The following is a 21,981-nucleotide window of genomic DNA, read 5'->3' as shown; positions in this document are numbered from 1 at the left end:
GTCTAAACCACGGGAGTCACTTTTATGTTGAGAGGGAAAGGATTCAAGTATCCAGAAGCGGAACATAAGGCCAAAGGCTCTGGTGGCCACAGTGTCCCATGGCAGAGTTTTTCATGGGCCCAGAAGATCATTCAGGCTGGCAGGGACCCCAGGAAGGCTTTTGTCCACCCTCTGGGTAAAACCATGAGGCCAGACCAAGTGGCTCAGGGCTTTGTCCAGACAGGTCTGGAGAACTTCAAAGCGTGGAGACTTACAGACTTTCCAGGCAACCTGTCCCACCACTTACTGTCCTCAGAGGGAGAAAGTGTTTCCCTGTACCTAGCCTGAACCCCTCCGGTTTCAATGTATGTCTGTCACCTCTTGTCCTCCCACCATGCAGTGCTGAGCAGAGTCTGCCTTCATCTTCTCCATTACCTCCCTGTAGGTCCCAGGGGGCTGCTATGCAGTCCCGCCCCCCCCCCCCCCCCCAGTAGTGCCTAGTTTGCTGCCTGCCACTCGTACATGGCCCTTCCTGCAGAGTGCCAGCCTGGACTGCTGCCAGGGGTCTGCCTTCACAGGGACAGGGCTTTGCATTTGTTCTTGTGAAATTTCAGAAGGTTCCTGCCAGCCCTGTTCCCCCAGATTGTCTAAGATCCCTCTGGATGGCAGCACTGATGCCAAGTGTATCAACTGGTCCCCAAATCACAGAGCAGATGTGGTTGAAAAGAACTCGGGAGATCATCTAGTCCAGGGGTCCTCAAACTTTGTAACCAGGGGGCCGGCGCGCGGATGCAGTGGCAGGCAGCCATCTGCGGCTGCTTGGTTTCCCCCCCCCCCCCCAACCCCTGATGGGGGAGGGGGGGGGAGGGCAGGGGGGTTCTGTAAATACCGGGGGCCGGATTGAGAACCCTGGGGGGCCGTATCTGGCCTGCGGGCCATGGTTTGTGGACCCCTGATCTAGTCCAACCCCCACACTCAAAGGTGGATCGACTACAGCAAGTCACTCAGGATTGTGTCTTGCATTGTTTTTATCATCTGCAAGGATGGAGGCTCCACAGCTTCTTAGGCAACCTGTTCCAACGATCGATCATCCTGACAGTAAAAAAGCTTTTCTTAATGTTTAAACAGAATTTCCTGTGTTTCAATTTATGCCCACCGCACCTTATCCTTTCACTGGATACCACTGAGAATGGACTGGCTCAGTCTTCTGTACTCCCTCCCGTCAGGTATTCATATACATTGAGAGGAGACCCAAGTCTTTAAGTGAAAACAGTTTAACCACTGTAGCCACCACCAATGGGACCAGTGGAATTAAAAAAGAAGGAAGAGGAAAGGGGAAAGAAGAAAGAGGAAAGAAAAAAGAAACAAAGAAGACAGAAGACAAAAGAAAAAGAAAAAAGAAAGAAGAGAAAACAAATACAAAAGAAAAATATTTTTTGTATTGTGTGAGCCTCCTAAGTGTGTTTCTAATTAAAGCTCATTTTCAAGGATATTTTCAGCTTGTACCTTGAAGCTGCAGACAGAAAGACAAAGTAATCTTCACCTTTATCTGTTCTTTGATAGCAGGCTTTGGCAGGACAGAGTCAAGGTATTTTTATAAAAACCAAATTAAAAAACTGGGCTAATTCTGGAGTCTGGATATTAATATTAGAAAGAAGAAATGTGAATTGATAAAATGATTAATCAACTATAATGTAGCAGTGGAAAACTATCAAGAAAACATTAATTTCTTGGATAGAGGAATTAAGAAAAAAAAGTTTGTCTAGAAGCCAGGACCTTTCTCGGCATGAGTCCGAGTCATAAGGGCATCTCCTGTCACTCTGAAGCATTCCATGCTAAACGTGCAGCGTTGGGGCAGCTTCACAACCTCGCACAGTTCTGTCATCTTGGCCTCTGCCATTCGTAAGAAATTGAGCCCTAGGGGATCAGGTCCACCAGCAGTGCAGATAAAATCCAAATAAACACATGGCAAACAGGTGCATGCCTAAACAGGCCTATATCTAAAGGGCAGCCCCCTCCTCCTGCACCACAGACAGTATCTGCAGGTAAGAAAAAGCCATAGAAGCCTTCCCTTCCCCAGGTCCCAACACCTGTGTGACAGCACAGTCCCTTTAACACACCTTAAGAGACTACTGCAACCTTGGATCTCAGTCAGCACTATCTCACATTGCATCAGTCAAGTGTTTCATCTGAAATTAAATTTAAGCAATGAGAGAAGTGAAACCTGGAAATGAATCACTTCTGTTTTCCTGATTGGCATGACTGGTTGCCATGGCTCCAAAGGCTAAAATTGGACCATGGCTATCCAGATGAGGAGAAGGTGGGTTTTCTGAGCTGTACCTAACTCTACTGCCCAGGTCACGACTAGTACGCAAGCTGGTTTCTCCCATATTCACCAGTGGTGGGAAAGGCACAGTGCTGATTTGGCTTCAGGTGGTTTCAGAGTAGGCAGGAGAGCTGGCCCTTGCTGTGTGACATCTATGATGCACCAGCTCTTCTCCTGCCTGCTTCAAGCTGCAGCTGAGGACAGTGCTTGAGCCCAGCGTGAGCAGGAGGAACAGAGGTAAGGCTTATCCCCAAAGCCTCTCAGAGGTGGGGAACGGCCCTGCCTGCAGGAGTGGCTAATGACCAAGGAGGCTCAGGGCCATACACGGCTGTATCAGAGACAGTCACTCAGGTCTCCCTTTACAGTCAGTGCAGAAAAACAAAGAGAATAGTTTGCCCAACTTATTTGAGAAGTCTGGTCCAGGATGAGGTGCGCTGCACAGTCTGGGTTGGTCAGGTGAGTCCCACTGGAGGTCGTCACTTGGCTGTGCCAATTTTTAGCCCTGGCGTAGACTGACTCAGCCAAGGGGCAGGTCCAAACCTCCTCAGAGCACGAGTAAGTGAACTGCCCTTGTACTCTGCCATCAGCTCAGGTCATTTGCACCTGCCTTCCCCAGACCCAATGAGGACACCTACTCCACGATATGCCTCACCTCTGAGACTCCGGGGATGGAGAGCTCCCTTTCCTACAGAGCTGTTACCCTTAAGCAAGCTCTTCCTCTGCAGGAGTCTGCCATTTTCTAACACTCATGAGGATCAGATACCAATTACTGCAATAAAAATTACTCCCAGCAGCTCCCAGAATTGGAAGGTCTTTTCTTCAGGGTTTATTATTATTATTATTGTCCAAATTAGGATAGTCAACACACCGTGGCTGTGGTGGTGAATGAGAAGGCATCTCCACAAATCTACATGCTAAGTAAATAAAACCAGATACAAGATTTCTGGATTCCCAAAAGCCATTATATCTGTCTTGCACCATCGTGAGTGGCTAAAGCATCAAATGGTAATGGAAACAGAGAGCAGAGTCTGCTAAATATTTTTGATTCCACATGAAAAAAGGTGCTGGTCTCCTAACCAGCTCCACCAAGGACAGGAAATGGGGTTGTTTGAACTTAAAATGCTTTGGACTTACCCCTGCTGTTTCTTTGTCAAGTATTGCTCCAGCCCTTTCCTGGTTCATGTTCAGCTGAAGCCAGATGGGACAGGTCTTGATGAGTTTATCAAGGATGCTGATCCCTGGAAGTGGGAGACAGTTTCGCAGAGCAGTGGCCTGGCAGAGATGTGTCTCTTTTGCCTCTTCGCTTGTATCTCTGATAGGGCTGAAACACAGCAAGGGAGTCCTTTGTAAGCAGAACTGCAAATAGAAAACTTGGGGGAGTAAGGACTGTAAAAGCAAACACACAAGTACACACTGAGGCACTTACCCAGAGTTCCTCTATGGGCATCATAGCCTTGCTATGACAGAGGCAAACTGGGTGCCCAGGCCTCGACCGAGAGATACACCACATCCTAAGGACTACAGCCTCATAATAATGCACACCTGGGTTTCAGACTGCAGGCTTGTAGGGTGTTTTGTGCTGAGGTCTGTTGAATTCAGCCCATCTATGTTGCCTAAGCACAGGTACCCAGAGACAGAAGTAAGGGAAGCATAGAGTCAGCCAGCGTCACAGAGGGTAGAGGATGCCTGTCCCCTGGACCCCATCCTCCAGCTTAAGGGTCAGAGCAATGTTTTGTGTCTTCAAAGGGAGCGATGCCGCAGAGAAAAGGGGTTGCAGACCTTGCCAGCAGCCAGAAGTAAGCACACACCAAGCCAGTGTCCACCTGAGGTGTGTGGGGGCCAGGTCTGCAGCTCATCATGTGGCCATGCCACCATAAGCACTTCCCTGATGACACAGGAGCTGTGATGGCCACTGGTGTGGTACCACACCCTGCTGTCAGAGCCTTTTGGAGGAAGCCTGCCAGCAGTAGCCAGAGGCACAATCAGCTGCTCTCACATTTTGGCACCCACCCTCCGTGCCCAGATTTGGTAGTCTGTAAAAAGGCCGACTAAGCCACCTCACTGTTTAAAAATAACACCAAGTGCTCTCTGTCTCCACTGACCAGTCTGTGCTGGTGGCTACAGAGGCGGATGATCCTCCTCCTCTGCACGTAGGGAGCCACTGGTAGCTGTTCATTAAGAGAGGGAAATCCTCCACCTCCGTTGGCACTCACAGAGTACAGGAGGAGGAAGAGGCGGCGGAGGTGTTCGGACGCATTCAGCAGCAAGTTATCCACTATGGAAGAGGTATCTTTGCTGATTCCCAAAGGCTGATCTGCAGCAGGAGAATAATTCAGGGTGCAGCCCCACAAACAGCCTTGTTCAGCACCACACAGCAAGTCCTGCAGGACAAGACAAGGGTACAGACACAGCAAACCCTTTCTCTGTGCTGATGGAGGGGAATGGGAGGGAGCACAGGAAGTGTGGAGAAAGACAGCGGGACCTTCAGGAGGGAGAAAAATGAAGACTTGATTCCTTTTTTTTTCCTGCCACATTTGTCATTTTGTCCAGTCCTAAAGACATAATTGGAAGTCCCGAAAAGATGCATGGGAGATGCTGAGTGACAAGAGAAGAGCCATCTTGCAGCACCACGTTAACAGTGCCCAGTTATACCTTATGTCTCAGCTCATTCATGAGCTTATTCTCAGCTGTACAAGACAAGAATACTGAAATTACACTGTTGAGAATATTAAAGCTCTGGGACACGCTCTCCTTTAGATTCTTGTTCTGATCAGAGACACAAAGAACTAATTCTATTTATTTTTAGTCCCTGCAGTCTAATGGCAGACTGGTATTAAATGCTGGATCCTAGCTATGGCACTGATTCGACAAAGTATTTACACATGTGCTTAGCACTGTGGGCAGTGGAAATAGTTGTGCTGAAAGGTCTGGTCATAAGAGCTCTACCTATAAGGCTATAGACTCATGGATATGGGCTTCTCATTAATATGAAGAATTGCTTTTAAAAGCAAAGAAAATGTAGGAGGACATACATAAAATATGTGTTTTTCTGCACTAGTTCTGCTGCTTAGACAACAGAGCTGAAAAAAGGAGGACTCTCCCTTTCAATTTGGTCTCATTTCAAGTCTTTTTCTTTTCCCTTTTATTTTTAAAGATACAGATCTTAAAAGTAGTACATTTCAAATAAGGTCAGACAAACTACTAAAAAAAGGAGTGCTTTCAAAGGCCTAACCTAACACAGCATGCTTATCCCAAAAGTTAAGTTTCCATAAAAATAGCCTTTCAAATCCCAAAACCAACAGCAAGATTTTATTTTTAGTAGGTTTTTCTTTTGCCATGCTATGGAGACAGCTTCCTTAGAAAATGCATGTTACTCTGCAAACCCGGTTGCTTATTCAGGGTATAGTCCACAGAATCTTGATTTTAATCAATCCATTTTTGAGATCATCGCCACAACGGTATAAGAAAGCTGTGCTTAAAAGAGCAAATGAAAGTAAGTGAAGCACTCTCTCTTCACTTGTGATAATAGCCTTGCTTGTCACACAGGTGAGGAGATTTCTTTCAGATGCAACAGCATATGCTTTTAATCAGTATCATCTGAACATATAGAGTAAAACAGTGGAGAACAGCTTTGGGAAGTTAACTTGATTCATCTCTTTGTTTCTTTCTTTACAGTAGAAACTAAAAGAAATTCCTAGTAACCATGTGAAAGTAAAAGGTGTTGGATAGCAACGTTCATACTCGGTAACGGGAAAGAAATGAGCTGAAGGAAAAGAAATGTGAGTTATAATGAAATGTTCCATAACACTGTCAGCAAAAGCTGCTCTCCAAATTAGTCACACAAGCATGAATCTGATCTTGCCAATGATGTGTGAAATCTAGATCAAAAGGAGACCAATGCTGATCATGTCTTGCTGCAGCACCAGAAGGTGACATGCATTGCAATAGCTCCAGCTGAACTTTGTAAGGCATAACGAAAAGGGGCAGCAAAGCACTGACGCTCAGGAATCCCACTGCCTAGAGGGAAATTAGGTATATTATCAAAGACGAAGAATACAAAGCAGCTTGGAGCTGGTGAGCACCAGGCATGTGGTGACACTGGCAGGGAACCCAGGCTCGATGCAGGCAGAGACACTCAGCCTTCTGAACCCTCTGACAGGCACCTCATCTGGACAAAGCCCTGCTCACAGCAGCAACACAGGTTTAGCAACAAGAACAGACTGGTGAAGAAAAACAACGGAACTGACCTCTCAATGCATGCGGCTCCATGTAAGGCTCATTGTCTAAGTTTTGAAGAATGGACGAAAAATAGAAAATTGTTCCAAACTTAGACATACAAGATAAAAAACGAAGAGTCTGAAAATATTTGTCTTAATGGAAACATTTCATGATTTGAATATGTGGGATCCTTCAGTGCAGATAATTAAGGCAGTGGATGAGGCTTTTTGGCAGAACAGGAACCCAGCCTTTTGGGGGCTTTCAGAGATGTAAGCCCTGGTGTGGGGTATCTTCCCCTCAAAAGCCAGCCCAGCCCCGCAGGAATTAAGCAAGCTATTGTACCAGTACAGACGGAGGAAATGGGAGGCTTTGATAAAAAGGAAAGGCATGAAGATCATTAATAGGATCATATTAAAATGGGAATGTTAGGCTAGACTCTTCCTGGTAGCAGGTTATAACAGATGATAGATAAATTCCCAAGAGAAGGGGACCAGGACTGCATTGCCCAAATCTCTTAAAATGCCACATTTAGAGCAGCAGCAAACTCTTTATTGAGTCAAATCCTGTGCTGGCTAAGAAATGTGAGTGAACGACCTAGCAGACCTTTCCCAGCTGTAATGCTGTGACCCATGACACACCAGTTGACGCAGTTATAGCACAGACACTTGACTTCTTTCCTGGGCACAGCTGTCACGAAGATCCAGATGCTGGGCTGTGGGAGTGCTTAATCCAGCAATTTAATCTGGCTCCATGGTATCTCTGTAGCTGCACAGAGAGGAGGGAGCCCAGTCAGCTTCCAGGTTCTTGCTGTGCTGCCAGTTGAAGGGATTTGCGGGGCCACCACACTGAGCAGCTGGCCTTTGCTATTTCACTCACACAGAATTCACGCGTCAATGATTTCTAAGCTCAAAGTTTTCAGAAATAACATGCAACTCTATCCTCCTTCTCCCACACTCCTGCAAAACCCCTTGACTGATACAGATGGGTGCTCGTTTGTGTTAGGTGCCATGCAAAGCTGAAAAGCTGGCCCTAGAGCTGCCTGCTTTTCTTTTTTTATTGAGTTCTTACTGCAAAGTACTTTTAAATCCTGCAACCACTCTGCTAAATTGAACTCAGTGGGGATGCAGGGAGCTGTGTGTTGCGTACTGACCGGCAACACAGATTAATTAGTCACACAGTGATTACATTCACACACCTGCCCCAGTTTGGCAGAAGGTGTCAGGTTGCTTGTTGGAAGTATTAATAATGACAATTGTGATTTGAATTATTGCACAGTGACTGTACACTGAAGTAAAGACACCACCATGACTCATTGCTTTAAAATCATCAGAACTGCAAGGGGATATAATCCACTGAATTTCATGCAGGTGCAGACCTGGGCATACCTTTGCAAGGGACTTTAGAAATATTGCCACAAACTTGGTGACACTAAGGGCTTCCTGGCTGTACTATATAGGCCCAGTCATTCTGAATTTCCCTGAGGCAGCTGAGACACAGAGAATTTGTGTGCAACAGCAGCAGGGACTGTCACCTGAATTCTTCACACCTGCACATTTGCAGCCTCTGGCTGTCACCAAACCAGATCTAAGAAGGTGCATCAGTTGTTATTATATCTGAACCTTAAATCAAAAGTCAAATTCTCTGTAATCCACTCATAAGTAAAGACTAAGAACCTTAGCATTGTTTAAATAGACCAGGTGTAAAATTAGGAGCTAGTTTTCTGTTATTATGTTTTATTATTATTATTTCTCCCCTGATTATTAGAAGATATCAAGAAAGAGAAGGAGCAAGGGTGTGCTGTGCTTCCTCAAGGAAAGAGATACTCTGGTATATTTATAGCAGAGCAGGCATCACAGGTCTTAAAATGTGTGCCAGCTGGCTAGCTGCTGAGGGAGAAAGGACAAGTGGCAATAAAATTGATGCGCCAGGTGAAGAGCAACTTTTTGCACCAAAGCCATGTGGTACCTGAAGTGATATCATTCAGGACAAGCCACCTTGTGTCTGAAGCTCACATGTGGAAACCCTTCAAGCACAGAAATACAGTTTACGAGGAACACATGAAGCAGGAGGAAAAGACAGAAGCTTCTGAAGCTGACACACCAGTCCTGGTCAAAGTAGATGGACAATGCTGGTAATTTCAGTGGGTGAAAAACAGTTGGGAGCATGGGGCTTCGTGGAGATGGATCAGATGTAGAAGACTGAAAGAAAACTCACAGCCCTGTTTTACATCCCATGTCACAACCAAGCCACTCAGACTGAGTTGCAGGGCTCTGTGCCGCTGGTGATAGAGGCAGATCTGTATCCCTTTTTTGCATAGCCACTTTCCTGATGAAAAGAACATGAAGTTCTGAACCAAACACACTGGAGAAGGAACAGTCAGTTACGTAAGTAGAAGCAAAAATGCAACAAGGTTTCATCAGTGAGACCCTGCCACAGACATAGCAGGGGAGGGAAGTTATGCAGTGCCCCAGGTAAAAAATACCAAGCTTCATTTTTCTTCCACCTTAAATGTGGTCATTTCTCAATGCTTTCTTGTTATTCTCATATGCCAGCTCACCTTTGCGCACTTCATCAGTTCAGATCAAACTAATCCAAAATGGAGAAGGATTAATTTACTTTCTGGACCTGGCTTGGGTCACCGTGCTGGATTCTGATTGATTTCTTCCAACAGGTGGTGGAACTGAGGCACTGCACCCAACATAGCTACAGGGAGAGCTCCGTCATCTGTAAACTTCTTGAGTCATTTTATCATAAAACAGAGTAGTAGGAAGATGGGAAGGCAGCAAAGTGACACATGGAAAAAACCAGCACAACAGCTAACCATGCACCAAATGTTAACACTGCGTCACAGAAAATTCAGGCTTTAATAAATGCTTTTTCATAATAGAGCCAAGAGATCTGACAAAAATCAAACCAAAAACCAGGAAAAAACCACAATGAAAAACCCAAGAAGCAGAAAGAGAAGAAAGTTCTTGAGGTCTTCTCCCAGCTGATTGACACTCTTTAGTCAGAAATAAAAATCAAGGTTTTTGTTGTCTGATAAGCAAAAAGGGAAAAGATGTAGGGTGCTAAGCAAGCCGTGGGAGCTTGTACTTTGTAAGGTTCTCAGATATACAGAAAATTGGACAATGGAAGTGACATGACAGTCTCAGCATGTCCCGTGAAGCAGGTTTGCCTGTGCGGTAGTCCTTGCAGAATGCTTATGTTACTTGTCCACCTTGGTGACAAACAGGTAGCTCAGGAAGTTGTGCTTCTCAAACTGTGGTCTGCGGACAACCTGGGGTTGGCAGAGCACTTCCTCTTGCTCACTGATCTCCTTGTTTTCACCCTACTTCTATGTCCACCCTTCGTCTGTTTGGTCTTTTATTTACAGTTGACGCTTTGCATGTCCAAGCCTTCCTGCTTAGCCTGGAAGGTACCATGCTTAGAGGCCAAGGCAGCAGTTGTTCTAGCTGTCAAAAGGTAAGGCAAACTAAAGCTTTCCTAAATACCCTGACACCTCATAGCTCAGCAAACCTCTCTCTTCCCCATCTACTCCACTTTCTATTACAGGTATCCTCAATTTCAGCAGTGAAGTTTTGCACACTGCAGTTGAAGGCTCACATCTGCGAGCTTTTCTGTACCTGCCCGGGATTTCCAAACTTCCCACCCCTGTGGAGGCTCTCAGGGGTTTGCACACAGACTGCAGGCATCCACCTCTCCCCAGCTACACCCTGCCAGCATGTGTTCGCATGTTTGCCAAAGCGGACCAAGTCATCAACCTGCCTGGGAGCTCCGCTAACGGGCACAGCGGGAGCAGGTATGGGGACAGTTAATCTACCCTTAAATCAATCACCAGCTAACTGAGCCCTCACCTCACAGATTATGGAAACCAACAGAGGAAATCACAAAAATGAGCAAGTGCTGTTATAAGGGGGAAGGGTGTAATGGCCATTCGTGCAGGTGGAAGAACACCAATTCATGTATTGCTCTATTAAGTATTGCACTTAAAGTGACCACAGTTTTCTGTTCACATACGACACCAAACTGCTGTTTTATACAGTACAGGGCTCAGTTTGAAGGTCTGATAGGCCAGCATCACATTGAAGTAACTGCATGGACTTGTACTGCTGTCTGCAGAGCACAGCAAGGATAGCTGAGCTGGCTTTAAGGGTATTAGACGAGCCACAGGAGTAGGCTCTACACAAAAACAGAGTTCACTACAGAATAACAGCTTGTGCTAATCTCTGATGCCCTGGCTGCTGCCATTACCAAGCTTAAAGGTAACAAATGTGTTTTTCTTCAGTACTGCCACCATGCAGTCAAAGGACGTGACCTCAGCTTACCTGGATTTTGAACTGAACAGAATCTTGCCCCTGTTCAAATGTTGAAAGTCAGGTCAGCTCTGAAGAAGCCTTGCTCGATAGGAGCTACTGGTGTTGGGAGGGACATGTAACCCCTGTCACTAACCACTAGGTAAACCCGGTGATTAAGACTAATGATTGTTTGGCATAAGCAGCAGGGCCAAGTTGCTCAGGAGTGGAGGAGGAGGGGATGACTACAGCGCTTCCCATAAACCACACAACCACAGCAGCTGTGTTACCTGCTTGGGTTTCTGCTATAGTCACTCAGAAAGAGCTCCCACTGCAGGGGTGCCCATCTGTGAGTGTGCTCCCCCCACCCCCCCCATCCGACCTTCATTTCCTGTAACCCTACTCAAGTGATAACCATCAGTGTTGATTGTAAGGGATGCATCTGGTCTGTGATGGCTGCATCCAACCCAAAGGGGATTCGGGGGAAGACAACACCATAATACCCAAGGGCTAAATAAAGGCACCTAACTATAGTGCTGGTTAAGGTCTGACTCGAGGCAAATTTGGAAGAAACTAACTTCTGTAGTTGGCATGCAAACACAACAATAAGTCAATTATCTTTTACTTACAAACAGTGGACAGCCCAGGGCCCACTGAGCTCTCCTGCATAGCAGCAAGCATGCCAGGATCTCCCCTTGAGTATGGACACTTCTCAAGGTTACTCCTCAAGGTTAAAGGATTCCTTATTGCATCAGATAGCAGGTAAGCGTTGGGAATAAGTGCACTGGAAGTTTGAAATCTTAGCTAAGTGATGTAATGGATTGATTGTGCATATATAATCCTTTAGACATAAACCATTGATCAAGTTCAGTCTGGATCCAGCTGCACGTAAACTGCCTTCTGAGAGGGAGTTTAGAAAGCAAGGGGGTCCTTTCATTAGTTTCAGGGAGGGTCTCCCTGACAATTTTTTCTGACCCTGTACTCTACACAGTTAAATAATGTACCTTGCCACTGAGCCTTGTTAAACCACTGTTGCATTTACTAGCAACTTCATTAAATTGTTTTTATATCAATAAACTCTCTTACGAGTGAAGTGCACCTCACTTCATCCGCAATGCCATCTCAGGTGTTAGGGGCCAGCTCTCAGCTCTTCTAGAAGAGCTGTTCTTCCTCCTAAATTATTCAGGCTTAGTTGTAAGTGCCTACAGTGAAGCAGTGGCAATACCCCTGTCAAAAGCTCTTGTCTGGCTTCATCAACAGTCTTTCAGCACAGGAGACCTCTCAAGGAGCAGGGGGGTGCAACTAAATGTTTTTAAGTTGCTTGCTTCACTATGTTTCCAGACAGTAGAGGTCTGTCCCTCTACTTACATACACAAAGGTATGTACATTATGAAGAACTGCATATGCATAATCCCCCCCCAACAAAATACAAGCTAATTCAAATTACTGCTATTATCCAGATCAGCTCTACTAACAAACAAGCCTTCTCACATTCACAGCCATGACATAGGCAGAAACAAGATAAAAACCAAACATAAATTCCCTGAAGGAAGAGTCCTTCCTTCAAAGCTCTTTTCCTTCAGCCTGGCTGTTCCCTGCTTTCATTAATGCACAGGTTAATGCAGATGGTACACGCTGCCTGTGGCCTCACGGTGGACTGAGGCTACTATAGCCTGTTGGTGTAACTAGACTGGGCTTGCATCCACCTCTCAAATTATACTGCCGTCTTCACGTACCCTGGACAAACACATTTTGCATTTAACAATTTGTCTCAAAATATCTTGCCAACTGTCTTTCTCTTTTTACTCAGCCAAAACATACTTTTGCAAGTCAAAACCACTTTGCAGGTTTTATCAGCCTACTCCCTTACCAACAATAGACAGTTGCTGTGTTAAAGATAAGCCCTTCTCCCCCATATTCATAATCAGGGCTTTGCCTATTTCAAACCCAAATTATTCTCTTAGGCATTTCAGTACATCAGCAAAACTAAAGATTTTTCTTTGTGCATAGGCAATGAAGGATAGTTTATCCTTCTGCAAGGCCCTTTCACCGCAAAGTGGAGTGCTTCTGAAACACGAGTCTAGCCAGGAGTCATTCCTGGCACGGCCAGGGGAGCCAAAGAAAGCACGTTTTCCTTAACAACAAGCTGTGAAACAGTCTGCTGGATAATTCTACTTCACCTTCTCTGGAAAGGCCTGTGAGGTGCAGGAACCAGAAGCAAATGTTTGGAAGAAGCGAAAGAATTTCCTACACAAGGAAGTCCCAGGCAGGCCAGCCCCGGTGCCAGTGCAGCAGGAGGGGCCCACAGAGCCACCAGCTGGGTGGAAGGCAGGCGGGTTTCTTCCACGCTTGTGAAAAAGACCTGGTGTTGGAAGCCCGGAGCACTCCCATCCAACTGTTTTTGCACTTTCCCAGCTCATCTGGCCAGAAAGGAAGATAGGAATGAAAGCCCGGGGAATGCCTTTCTATATTGTATTCACTTAACAAAGAGGGGAAGGGGAAACGGAAAATAAAGGGGAGGGAGAAATTCCCAAATTCAAACTCCATGAAGAATAGACTGTAGTTTTGTTTAAATAAAGCCATTCTGTTTCAAGCCCTATATACCAAAAATTATTTAAGCTGCATGATGTGCCAGAGCCAAAACCCTGAGCAAAATACTAAGAGAAACATCAGATTACTTAAAAAAGCAATGGCTTTGCTCACCCTGTGAGTGGATTTAGTGTAGACGTACGAGACACACAAGATACGAAGTGGTAACCACACAGACTCACATGAAGCCGACAACCTTCCCCTCTTCTAAGAAATACCTGCAAACACTTCTTTCAGTCATGAATTACAACTAGAAATGGCCATTTTGCCAAGGGAAATAAATCCATCGAGCTTTCATCCTGCAGTATCTCCAGGAGCAGAGCACAGGCCTTCAGGGGTTCCCCCCCTCATTAAGGCACCACACAAAGGGTCTTCAGCCATTCAGTCACTGATCTGCAGACTTCCTTACACACAAATGTTCGTATTTTGGGTAAGATTTCCTTCCAATGTCATTGTGAATGCACTTCAATAAACGGTGCTGTTAGTAGGAAAAAAAATATATCTAAATGTGTGAACCTATTCTGTCTGTTGTCCTTAAGCCTTACTCCAGCACTTTCAAGCTATTCATATTTAATTTTGATTAGGCCTTGGCTAAACATGTTTATTTCTTGCTTTATGCTCTGAAAGGATCCCTGCCTGCATTCAGACTGAGGCAGGGTTAGAGATCTGCCTTCCTGGGTGGCTCGTTGGGGTTTTTCGGGGATATGGAAAGGTGGTGAAAGGGCATGGTTCCCTGCCATAAGGATGAGAGATGTGTTCCATTTTGCTGGGTTAAGCTGAGCAACCTGCCCTGTGGGTGGGCATGGCTCACATCATCCTGTGCTGGTGGGACAACCTGGGCCTAAAGGACTGGTTAGTGGAGCAGTTTCAGAAACTGCTGAAATGTCTCTGCAGGGGCTGGGAGCTCAGCATGTGACCACAAAACCTGCCAAACAGCAAGGCAAGTCTGTCAGCTCCTGCAGACCCAGCGAAACCATTGCTAGGACCTCAAGTTTGTTCAATTAACAGTGTTTATGGACACCTGGTCACTAGGACTATGATCTAAATAAACCATAAGCCAAAGGCTGTGGGTTCACAGCAGTTTAAGACTATCCATAACATGGCTGCCTTGGTCATGTCCTCCTCAAAACACCAGTGCTGCACCCACCCCAACCCCCACCTCCAGGCTGTCATTGCTTGTCTGACCCCAGGCAAGCTGACTCAGGGGGTGGGAGAGTGGAAGTGGGTTTGTGCTGGACACAGGTCTCAGGCCCGGCTCCCTGCTTGACTTGGGGAAGCATGAACAAATATTTGACTTGGATTCAGCCCACTGGCACCGCTCACCCTGAATCACTGCCTGGAGCTGCCGCTTCTCCAGTAAGAAAGACCTCATGGGTGCACAGGTTCCTAAGTGGGACACAACAATTAAACACCTACAGTTAGGCATGGTGGTTCCAGGCTAGCTCTAGATAGCTAGGTCTAATAGCAAAGGGAGATATCAGAATGCCAGGCCAAGGGACTAACCCCTACTGTACATCCCTACCACAGTGCCCCTCAGGCAACCTCTACCACAGTGTCCTAGCCCACAGGACCCATCCCTACTGGGAGGGTAACACAGTCACTTTCCCTTTTGGCTAGAAAGATTACCAATGTGATCCAGTCCAACTAATTACTAATCCTTCAAAAGGATTAGAATAGGAGTTTAGTACAGAATTACACCAAAACGTCCTGTGTTACATATTTGTCCTCTGGAGAGAAAGGCAAGTCATCCAAAACCAAGCTCTTGCTCTTTCCTGTCTGCTGATTCAGCAGGAGAAGCTCCGGGCTTTGCCTGGTTTCTGGTTTTGTGTGGGGTATCAGGAGTGACAAATTCCTTGGAGAGAACTCAAGGGGGCGGGTGGGGGGGGGGGGGGGGTCGGGGAAGAGAGAGAAGAGAGAGAAAAATTCTTGGCAAGCAAGATGAAAGATTGGGCCAGGTCCCAGGCTATCATTTAGCCAAATATGTGGGACAACCTTCTTTTGCCTGGAAGTCTGCTAGCAATTTGCAGACCAGTGTTGCAGGTAGCCAGCAGAGCTGTTAGTCTCTAGACTCAGCTATTTTTTGGTCTCCATTTCCTTGGTAAATTTTCCCAAGCAACACAACATTTAATCTGGTTCACAAGGGGCTGCAGCTGCTTCCAATTCTGCCCAACAGCTGCTTTTACAAGACACAGGCTTCAAAAGGCTGGCTTTCTTCAGAGGGCCACAGGAGGAATATACTGGAGCTGTGTGGATTCCCTGTATTTGGTGAGGTTCCCCCTGCATCCAAAACATTGTATGTATTCAGCTGGTTTCAGTAAGACACTTGAACTTCCCCAACAATTCATTAGCCCTGCAAAAGCAAATAGAAAGTACTAATTGATATGGTCAGGAGCCAATGTCAAGCAGTAAGACAGGTCTTTCAACCCTACCAGGAACAGTGTTGATTCACAGAGACAAGTCACCTAGAGCAAACACCAGCAGTCCCAGCCCTTGCAGGATCATTATCTGAGCTAGAATTGCAGCCCTGTCTCAGAGAACCACCCTCAGGATGTGTTTCCATGCTCCCCCTAATCCAGGGCAAGGGCAGGACACTGCAGAAAGGGCAGTCCTCTGACCCCACCTGCACATACTCCCAACACTTTCACCACTTCTCTTGCTTGAGCTGTAGAAGCTGTGTAAAAAACCCTGAGGAAGCCAGTTCAGCTCTGTAATCCAGCAGGGAACTCATCCGCCAAAAAGTAAAGGCTTTCTGAGAACTGGGTTCTCTTTCTGGCATCACCCCAAACCTAAAGGACAGTCTGGGGCAAGGCCAGGGTTTAACTGCTTAGCAAGGATCCAGGGGATTGGGCTACAAAGTGACTATAATCAAATCGGCTCCATGAGCTTGTGCCTCAGTTTCCCTTCCTACAGCAGCAGTAATAGATACTTGCCTTCAGCTGGTTGTTGGGAGGTTCATGAAACACCCAGAGATCCTCTCACACATACAAGGGCTTTGTATTACCCATACAATGTCATTACAATTAGTGAAAACACCATGTCCCTTCTAAAGGTACCAGTAATGCAAAAAGCAGAAATCCTTTACTCACACAAATATATTCCCTGTTCAACAGAAAGGCGATGGAAAGTCTGGGGAAGGCACACAGATATGCATGTATATATTCATCTATTTGAAGAGAGCTGCATTCCACAGCACTCCCTGGCTTGCGTGCATCTAATAGAATTTCTATTTAGGAAAATGTGACTAGCATAACCAGCTATGCAATGCTCACATCTGCTAATCCTTTCCTGCTCAAGTAATCATCTTCACTTGCAAAAAGACTTATACTATTTTGGGTGCAGGCAAAGAGGAGCTAAGCACTCCAAACCTCTCACAGCTGGTATCTTGAGGGAAGCATTGCCTTAATATTCCCACTCCAGCAGAGTATATTGATGCAGGGATCTCATTTTTGGAGGTGGGTAGGATTACTTTAAATAGCTCAGAGGGGTACAAATTGGAGAGAGGAAGGGCTTGCGGCTACAGTATTTACCATATTGGGTGATGCTTGTAGCTTTATTATGTTTGCACAGCTTAAATACTGCTGCTTGCTTGACCACAGCTGCTTTGCAGTGCTGTTTTATCATGTACTTTCACACACACAGAGAACCAAACTTCACAGTTAAAAAACACCAGCTGAAAACTTGCCTTGCCTCTTTGAGAAGCAAGCACCTGACAACCTGGGATGGATTCTGAATTTAGCCCCACTCCAGCTCTGGAGAGTTATTCTAGACTGACACCAGCATGTGGCTCCAACTCAGCCACATACATGTTTGTGGTTTAGGGCTTTCTCCATCGGGGGGGAGAATGGGGTTGGCACTTGTGTTCCTACATCATAAAAGCAGATGATGGATACCGAACAGAACAGTGGAGGGAAAGCGGGGGTACCAAGGGTCTTTGCAGAAAATAAATCATACACACAAGCAACTTTGTATAACAGCCCCATACCCCTCCACAGCAGATGGGGTACAACCATTGCATAAGGATAACAATTCACCACCCTGCATGTCACAGGCAGCCCTCTCTGGCAGGGAAGTATAGAAATGGTTTGATAGCCAGGTTTTAACCCCTGCAGATGTTGTGCACCCTTTTTGGCAGATAGTTCCTATGGATGCCTGTGTGCCTGTTCACCTGTTCTCTCTCTGCTGCTTCTCTTTGTGCAGCTAGATCAATGCCAGTGCCTGGATGCATCCAGCACCCTCCCATCTCCCACTGTGCCGTACAGATGCATCCTGCCCCTGTAACCACGAATTTCAGAGTACTCCACTGCTGGCTGGCTCTCCTAGAAGAGCTGCACACCTATGCATGCAGGACACAACTCATTCATATATATTTGTATATAAAACAGTTTCCTCAATTTTGATCCACAACTATACACAAAAATTATTCTGAAGTCTTCTTTGGTTGTATGAATAATTCAAACCTACAGAATATTATCACAGAATGGTCAGGGCTGGAAAGGACATGTGGAAACCATTTGCTCCAACCCTCCTGCTACAGCAGGTTCACCCAGAGCAGGTTGCACAGGATCACATCCAGGAGGGTTTATAAAGTCTCCAGAGAAGGAGGCTCCACAACCACTCTGGGCAGCCTGTTCCAGTGCCCTGGCACCCTCAAGGTAAAGAAGTTCTTCCTCACGTTCAGATGGAAGGAACTGCCCGTGCTTCAGTTTGTGCCCGTTGCCCCTTGGCCTGTCGCTGGGCACCACTGAAAAGAGCCTGGCCCCATCCTCTTGGCACCCGCCCTTAAGATGTTTGTAGACATCGGTAAGATCCCTCTCAGTGTTCTCTTCTCCAGGCTACAGAGGCCCCGCTCTCTCAGCCTTTCCTCACAAGGGAGATGCTCCAGTCCCCTCATCATCTTCGTAGTCCTCCGCTGGACCCTCCCCAGTAGCTCCCCGTCTCTCTGGAACTGGGGAGCCCAGCACTGGACACAGCACTCCAGATGCTGCCTCAGTGGGGCAGAATAGAGGGGGGAGGATCACCTCCCTCGACCTGCTGGCCATGCTCCTCCTAATGCCCCCCAGGATCCCACCGGCCTTCTTGGCCACCAGGGCACACTGCTGGCTCATGGGCAACTTGCTGTCCACCAGCACTTCCAGGTCCTTCTCTGCAGAGCTGCCTTCCAGCAGGCCAGCCCCCAGCCTGTACTGGTGCGTGGGGTTGTTCCTCCCTTGGTGCAGGACCCTGCACTCGCCTTTCCTGAACTTCATTGGGTTCCTCTCTGCCCAGCTCTCCAGCCTGCCCAGGTCCCGCTGAATGGCAGCGCAGCCTGCTGGTGAATCAGCCGCTCCTCCCAGTTTGTGTCATCAGCTACACCAACACTGGGGCAACATGCTTCCTTAACCACAAAACAGTCCCCTCACTTTTTTTTTAAATAACCAAACATCTCAGGTTGTAATTATTCCTGCTTTAATTCCCCAGAAGTCTCTTCCATGTAAGGCCTCAGGTCAGCACTGTGGTCTGTGATGCATCTGCTGCTCTGAACACCAGGACTGCCAAGACCAGGTCCACCCCAGCACATCCCACACCCCTTGACTGCAGGACCACTGTGGACTGATGATAATATGGCAAAGGGCATTAGAATACCTCCTTGGTCTTCTAGAGAAGATGTTCTAAACATGCTTTCCCCTGGTTCTTTCCAATTCTACATCTGATAATGACTTCTTAAATATCTACATTCATTGTCAATCATCTGTAATTCCTTAAAAAGTGTAACCCAAACAATCACAAACATATATGCATCCTTCCCTACACAGGGGAAATGTCTTCGTGATACAGCTGGAAAAGTGCAATAGTCTTCTGGGACATCACAGTGCTTTTGATGACCATACCTACCCTATACTCACAGATCCATCTGCACTAGAATTTGATCAGTCATTCCAAACAGCTGCCTTTTCTAATTACCCTTCCAAGGAACTATTTCTTTCTATTCCCAAATGCAAACCCCCTCCTCCCTTCCAAAATTATAATGGCTAAAGGTATATGGTGGACACTATTTTGTCCTAGTTTCACTAAAACACTTTAGTTTGTGCTGTTTAGCAATCAAAGCAGGCAAGCATTTAAAGCTTGCTACAGCCTCTTTTTCTAATGGATTGGTTTTAGGTATTGGCTTTTATGACTATTTTCCAGGTTGTTTTAGAGAACCTTCTGAGTGTCACAAGCCTATATTGTTGATCTCAGAGAAGCCACCTGGGTATACTGATGGATGAATTAAAATACAGCCCTACTACCATTTGGAAAAATACTATAAAATAGATAATCTCTGAGATACCTGGACTACGTACACAAGCTTTGATAAGGGGTGGAGCCAGCCCAAATTTGTGCCAGCCAACCCTCACAGCTTCTCTCCAGGACACGTTGTTCTACATGTACACCTGTACACACAGAAGAGAGATGCATGCACACATGTACATTTTCCAGCCTATGCTGTCTCTAGGTTGGAAAGTCTACAATACAAACCAGCATGTAGCCACGTAAGTGAAAAACTGTAATAGGAAGGCAACAAGCAGAATATTGCTTACATTCATGCCCCCATTCCTGTGAACACAGGTAGGAGATTTGTCTGTAACGATGAGGAGCTCCCTGCTCAGGGGCGATATTGCCAGTGTGGTCAAACCTCTAGCAAACAAAGGAACAGTTGCCTTCTGTGCTACCACCAGTATCACTGCACAACAGGCTCAAAGCATCCGCTAAGTTTGGTGAGTACTCATATACTGAGAAGCACTGGAAAGGTCATATGACAAGTCAGTGTGGTTGTAAATACATTTTTCCGTTAAAGGAATTTCAGATTTTATGTCTCTTCTCTGGATGTACCAAATTCGGGTATCTTTGGAGAGTAACTCCTTCTTTGTATCTTTACAGTAATAACCCAAACTTGGTGCAACGCATGTTGAGCACAGATGCCTCCTTCCAGAGAAGGACCATCCCTGAGGACTGAAAAGTGTACCCATTATCAAAGCTTGACAGACAGCAGAGAGATTTGATGACACTGCTTTGTTTCCTGCTGCCTGAACTGTTCCTTCCTCACTTAAACACCACATCTCACACGTTCTAGGTTGAGGTTTTATTTGAGCAATACTTTGCACTGGGCCCAAGACCTCCTGAGGCAAATGGGACTTGTTCTACTGATTTAAGTAAGCTTACATTAAGTCCATTAGAAAGGAAGGCTCTTAAAGAATTTTAAAAAATAATTTTCTTGGTTGGAATCTGTAAATATTGGTATTAGATTTATTTACCCCACTGTACAGGAATGAAGGCAGTGAGTTGATTAGCATTGTTAATATAGGGTTTGTCTCTCTGTCCACTTCTGATTGTTCTAGAGAATCTGTGATCAATCTCCATGTTGTTAACAACGCTGTAGCAATTTTGTCTCCCCTTGAGGCAGCCTCAAAAAGTAATTTTCCAGCATTTTGCCATGTCTGAACGCATGAGACATTTTCCGGCGTAACTAGTACATCATTTACTTTGCACCATACTAGCAAAGTTCTTATCGCCTTCTTGTTATACTTTATACTACTTTTTTCAAATATATCTATAAGCATTGTTAACAGAATTTTCTTCTTCTGCACCCATCTACATCGGGCACCAAAAGTTGCAATTTGAGTTAAGATGGACAACAAATATTCCAATACACCCATATTGATTAGTTGTCAACAGCTCACCCCTCACAGTGTCTGTTATGGGTCGCAGGTTCTCCCGCTTGTCTCAGCTATGTTAGGCACCAGCTGTTGTAGTTGGAGTCCAACTCAGCCTCACACAGGGCACCAATTGTTGCAGCACAAAAAACTATCAGGCTGCAACAAGGCCTTTACCATCCGTCAGATTCTACTGTCCATGCTGCTTCACCTTCCTCCAGAGGTCAGACCACACTGCTCCTCCATCAGACCACCCATCCCACACTCCTCAGGGCTATTTGACGACTTCACAGAACGGGCTACAGCTGCACATGGTCCATGTCAACCAACCCACTGCCTTCGAAGCAAGGCCACAGCTGCGTGTTATCAATGCTAATCAACCCACTGCCTGCATTCCTCTACACCCCACTGCAGAGGCAGATAGGTAGCCTGGGTAGAAAAGTTTAAGAAAAGAAAGCCTTTATGGCCAACAGTATCTAAAAGCTCCCATTCCAGTAGAAGTCATGAGCTTGACGGGGTACTTACCTCTGCACAGGAGATCAGACTAGACAATCACGATAGTCCCCTTTGAAGCTAAAATCTCTGAATCTACGAGAGTTATTCCATTTCCAGATTACTCTTGACCTCTTTACGACTACTACATACATCTCATTAAATCTGTCAACTGTGATGATGCTTTTTCTGTCAAAAAGACATGTAACTGAAAAGATGCATGATCATTACTTCATTAGGCGGCCTAGTGCCCCGGAAATGAGAACCACTGTAAGCCACCCCAGCTACCTGAACCAGCCATTATTTCTCAAAGGACTATTTAATATTTGCATATTATGGCTCTGTCTCAGCTCCTGTCTGCTCTCCTCATCATCCCCTCCATACATTTGCCAGATGCTGGAATGAAGGCATATAC

At 46.0% G+C, this 21,981-nt stretch overlaps 1 protein-coding gene across 1 annotated transcript in view; it reads right to left on the bottom strand.

The window, feature by feature from the left end:
- The window catches only part of LOC130152426 (ras and Rab interactor 3-like), a 175,191-nt gene that overhangs the window by 45,286 nt on the left and 107,924 nt on the right, over positions 1-21,981 (bottom strand). The window contains exons 18-19 of the mRNA XM_056345971.1: positions 4,408-4,686; positions 3,440-3,661 (exon numbers count right to left, since the gene is read on the bottom strand). Of these exons, the coding sequence (XP_056201946.1) occupies positions 3,440-3,661; positions 4,408-4,686 (501 nt within the window). The remainder of the gene's footprint in view (positions 1-3,439; positions 3,662-4,407; positions 4,687-21,981) is intronic.

The sequence above is a fragment of the Falco biarmicus genome, chromosome 7 (assembly GCF_023638135.1).
Source record: "Falco biarmicus isolate bFalBia1 chromosome 7, bFalBia1.pri, whole genome shotgun sequence".
NCBI classification, from domain to species: domain Eukaryota; kingdom Metazoa; phylum Chordata; class Aves; order Falconiformes; family Falconidae; genus Falco; species Falco biarmicus.
Note: the sequence above shows the minus strand (reverse complement) of the source record. Positions and strands in the feature narration are given on the sequence as shown.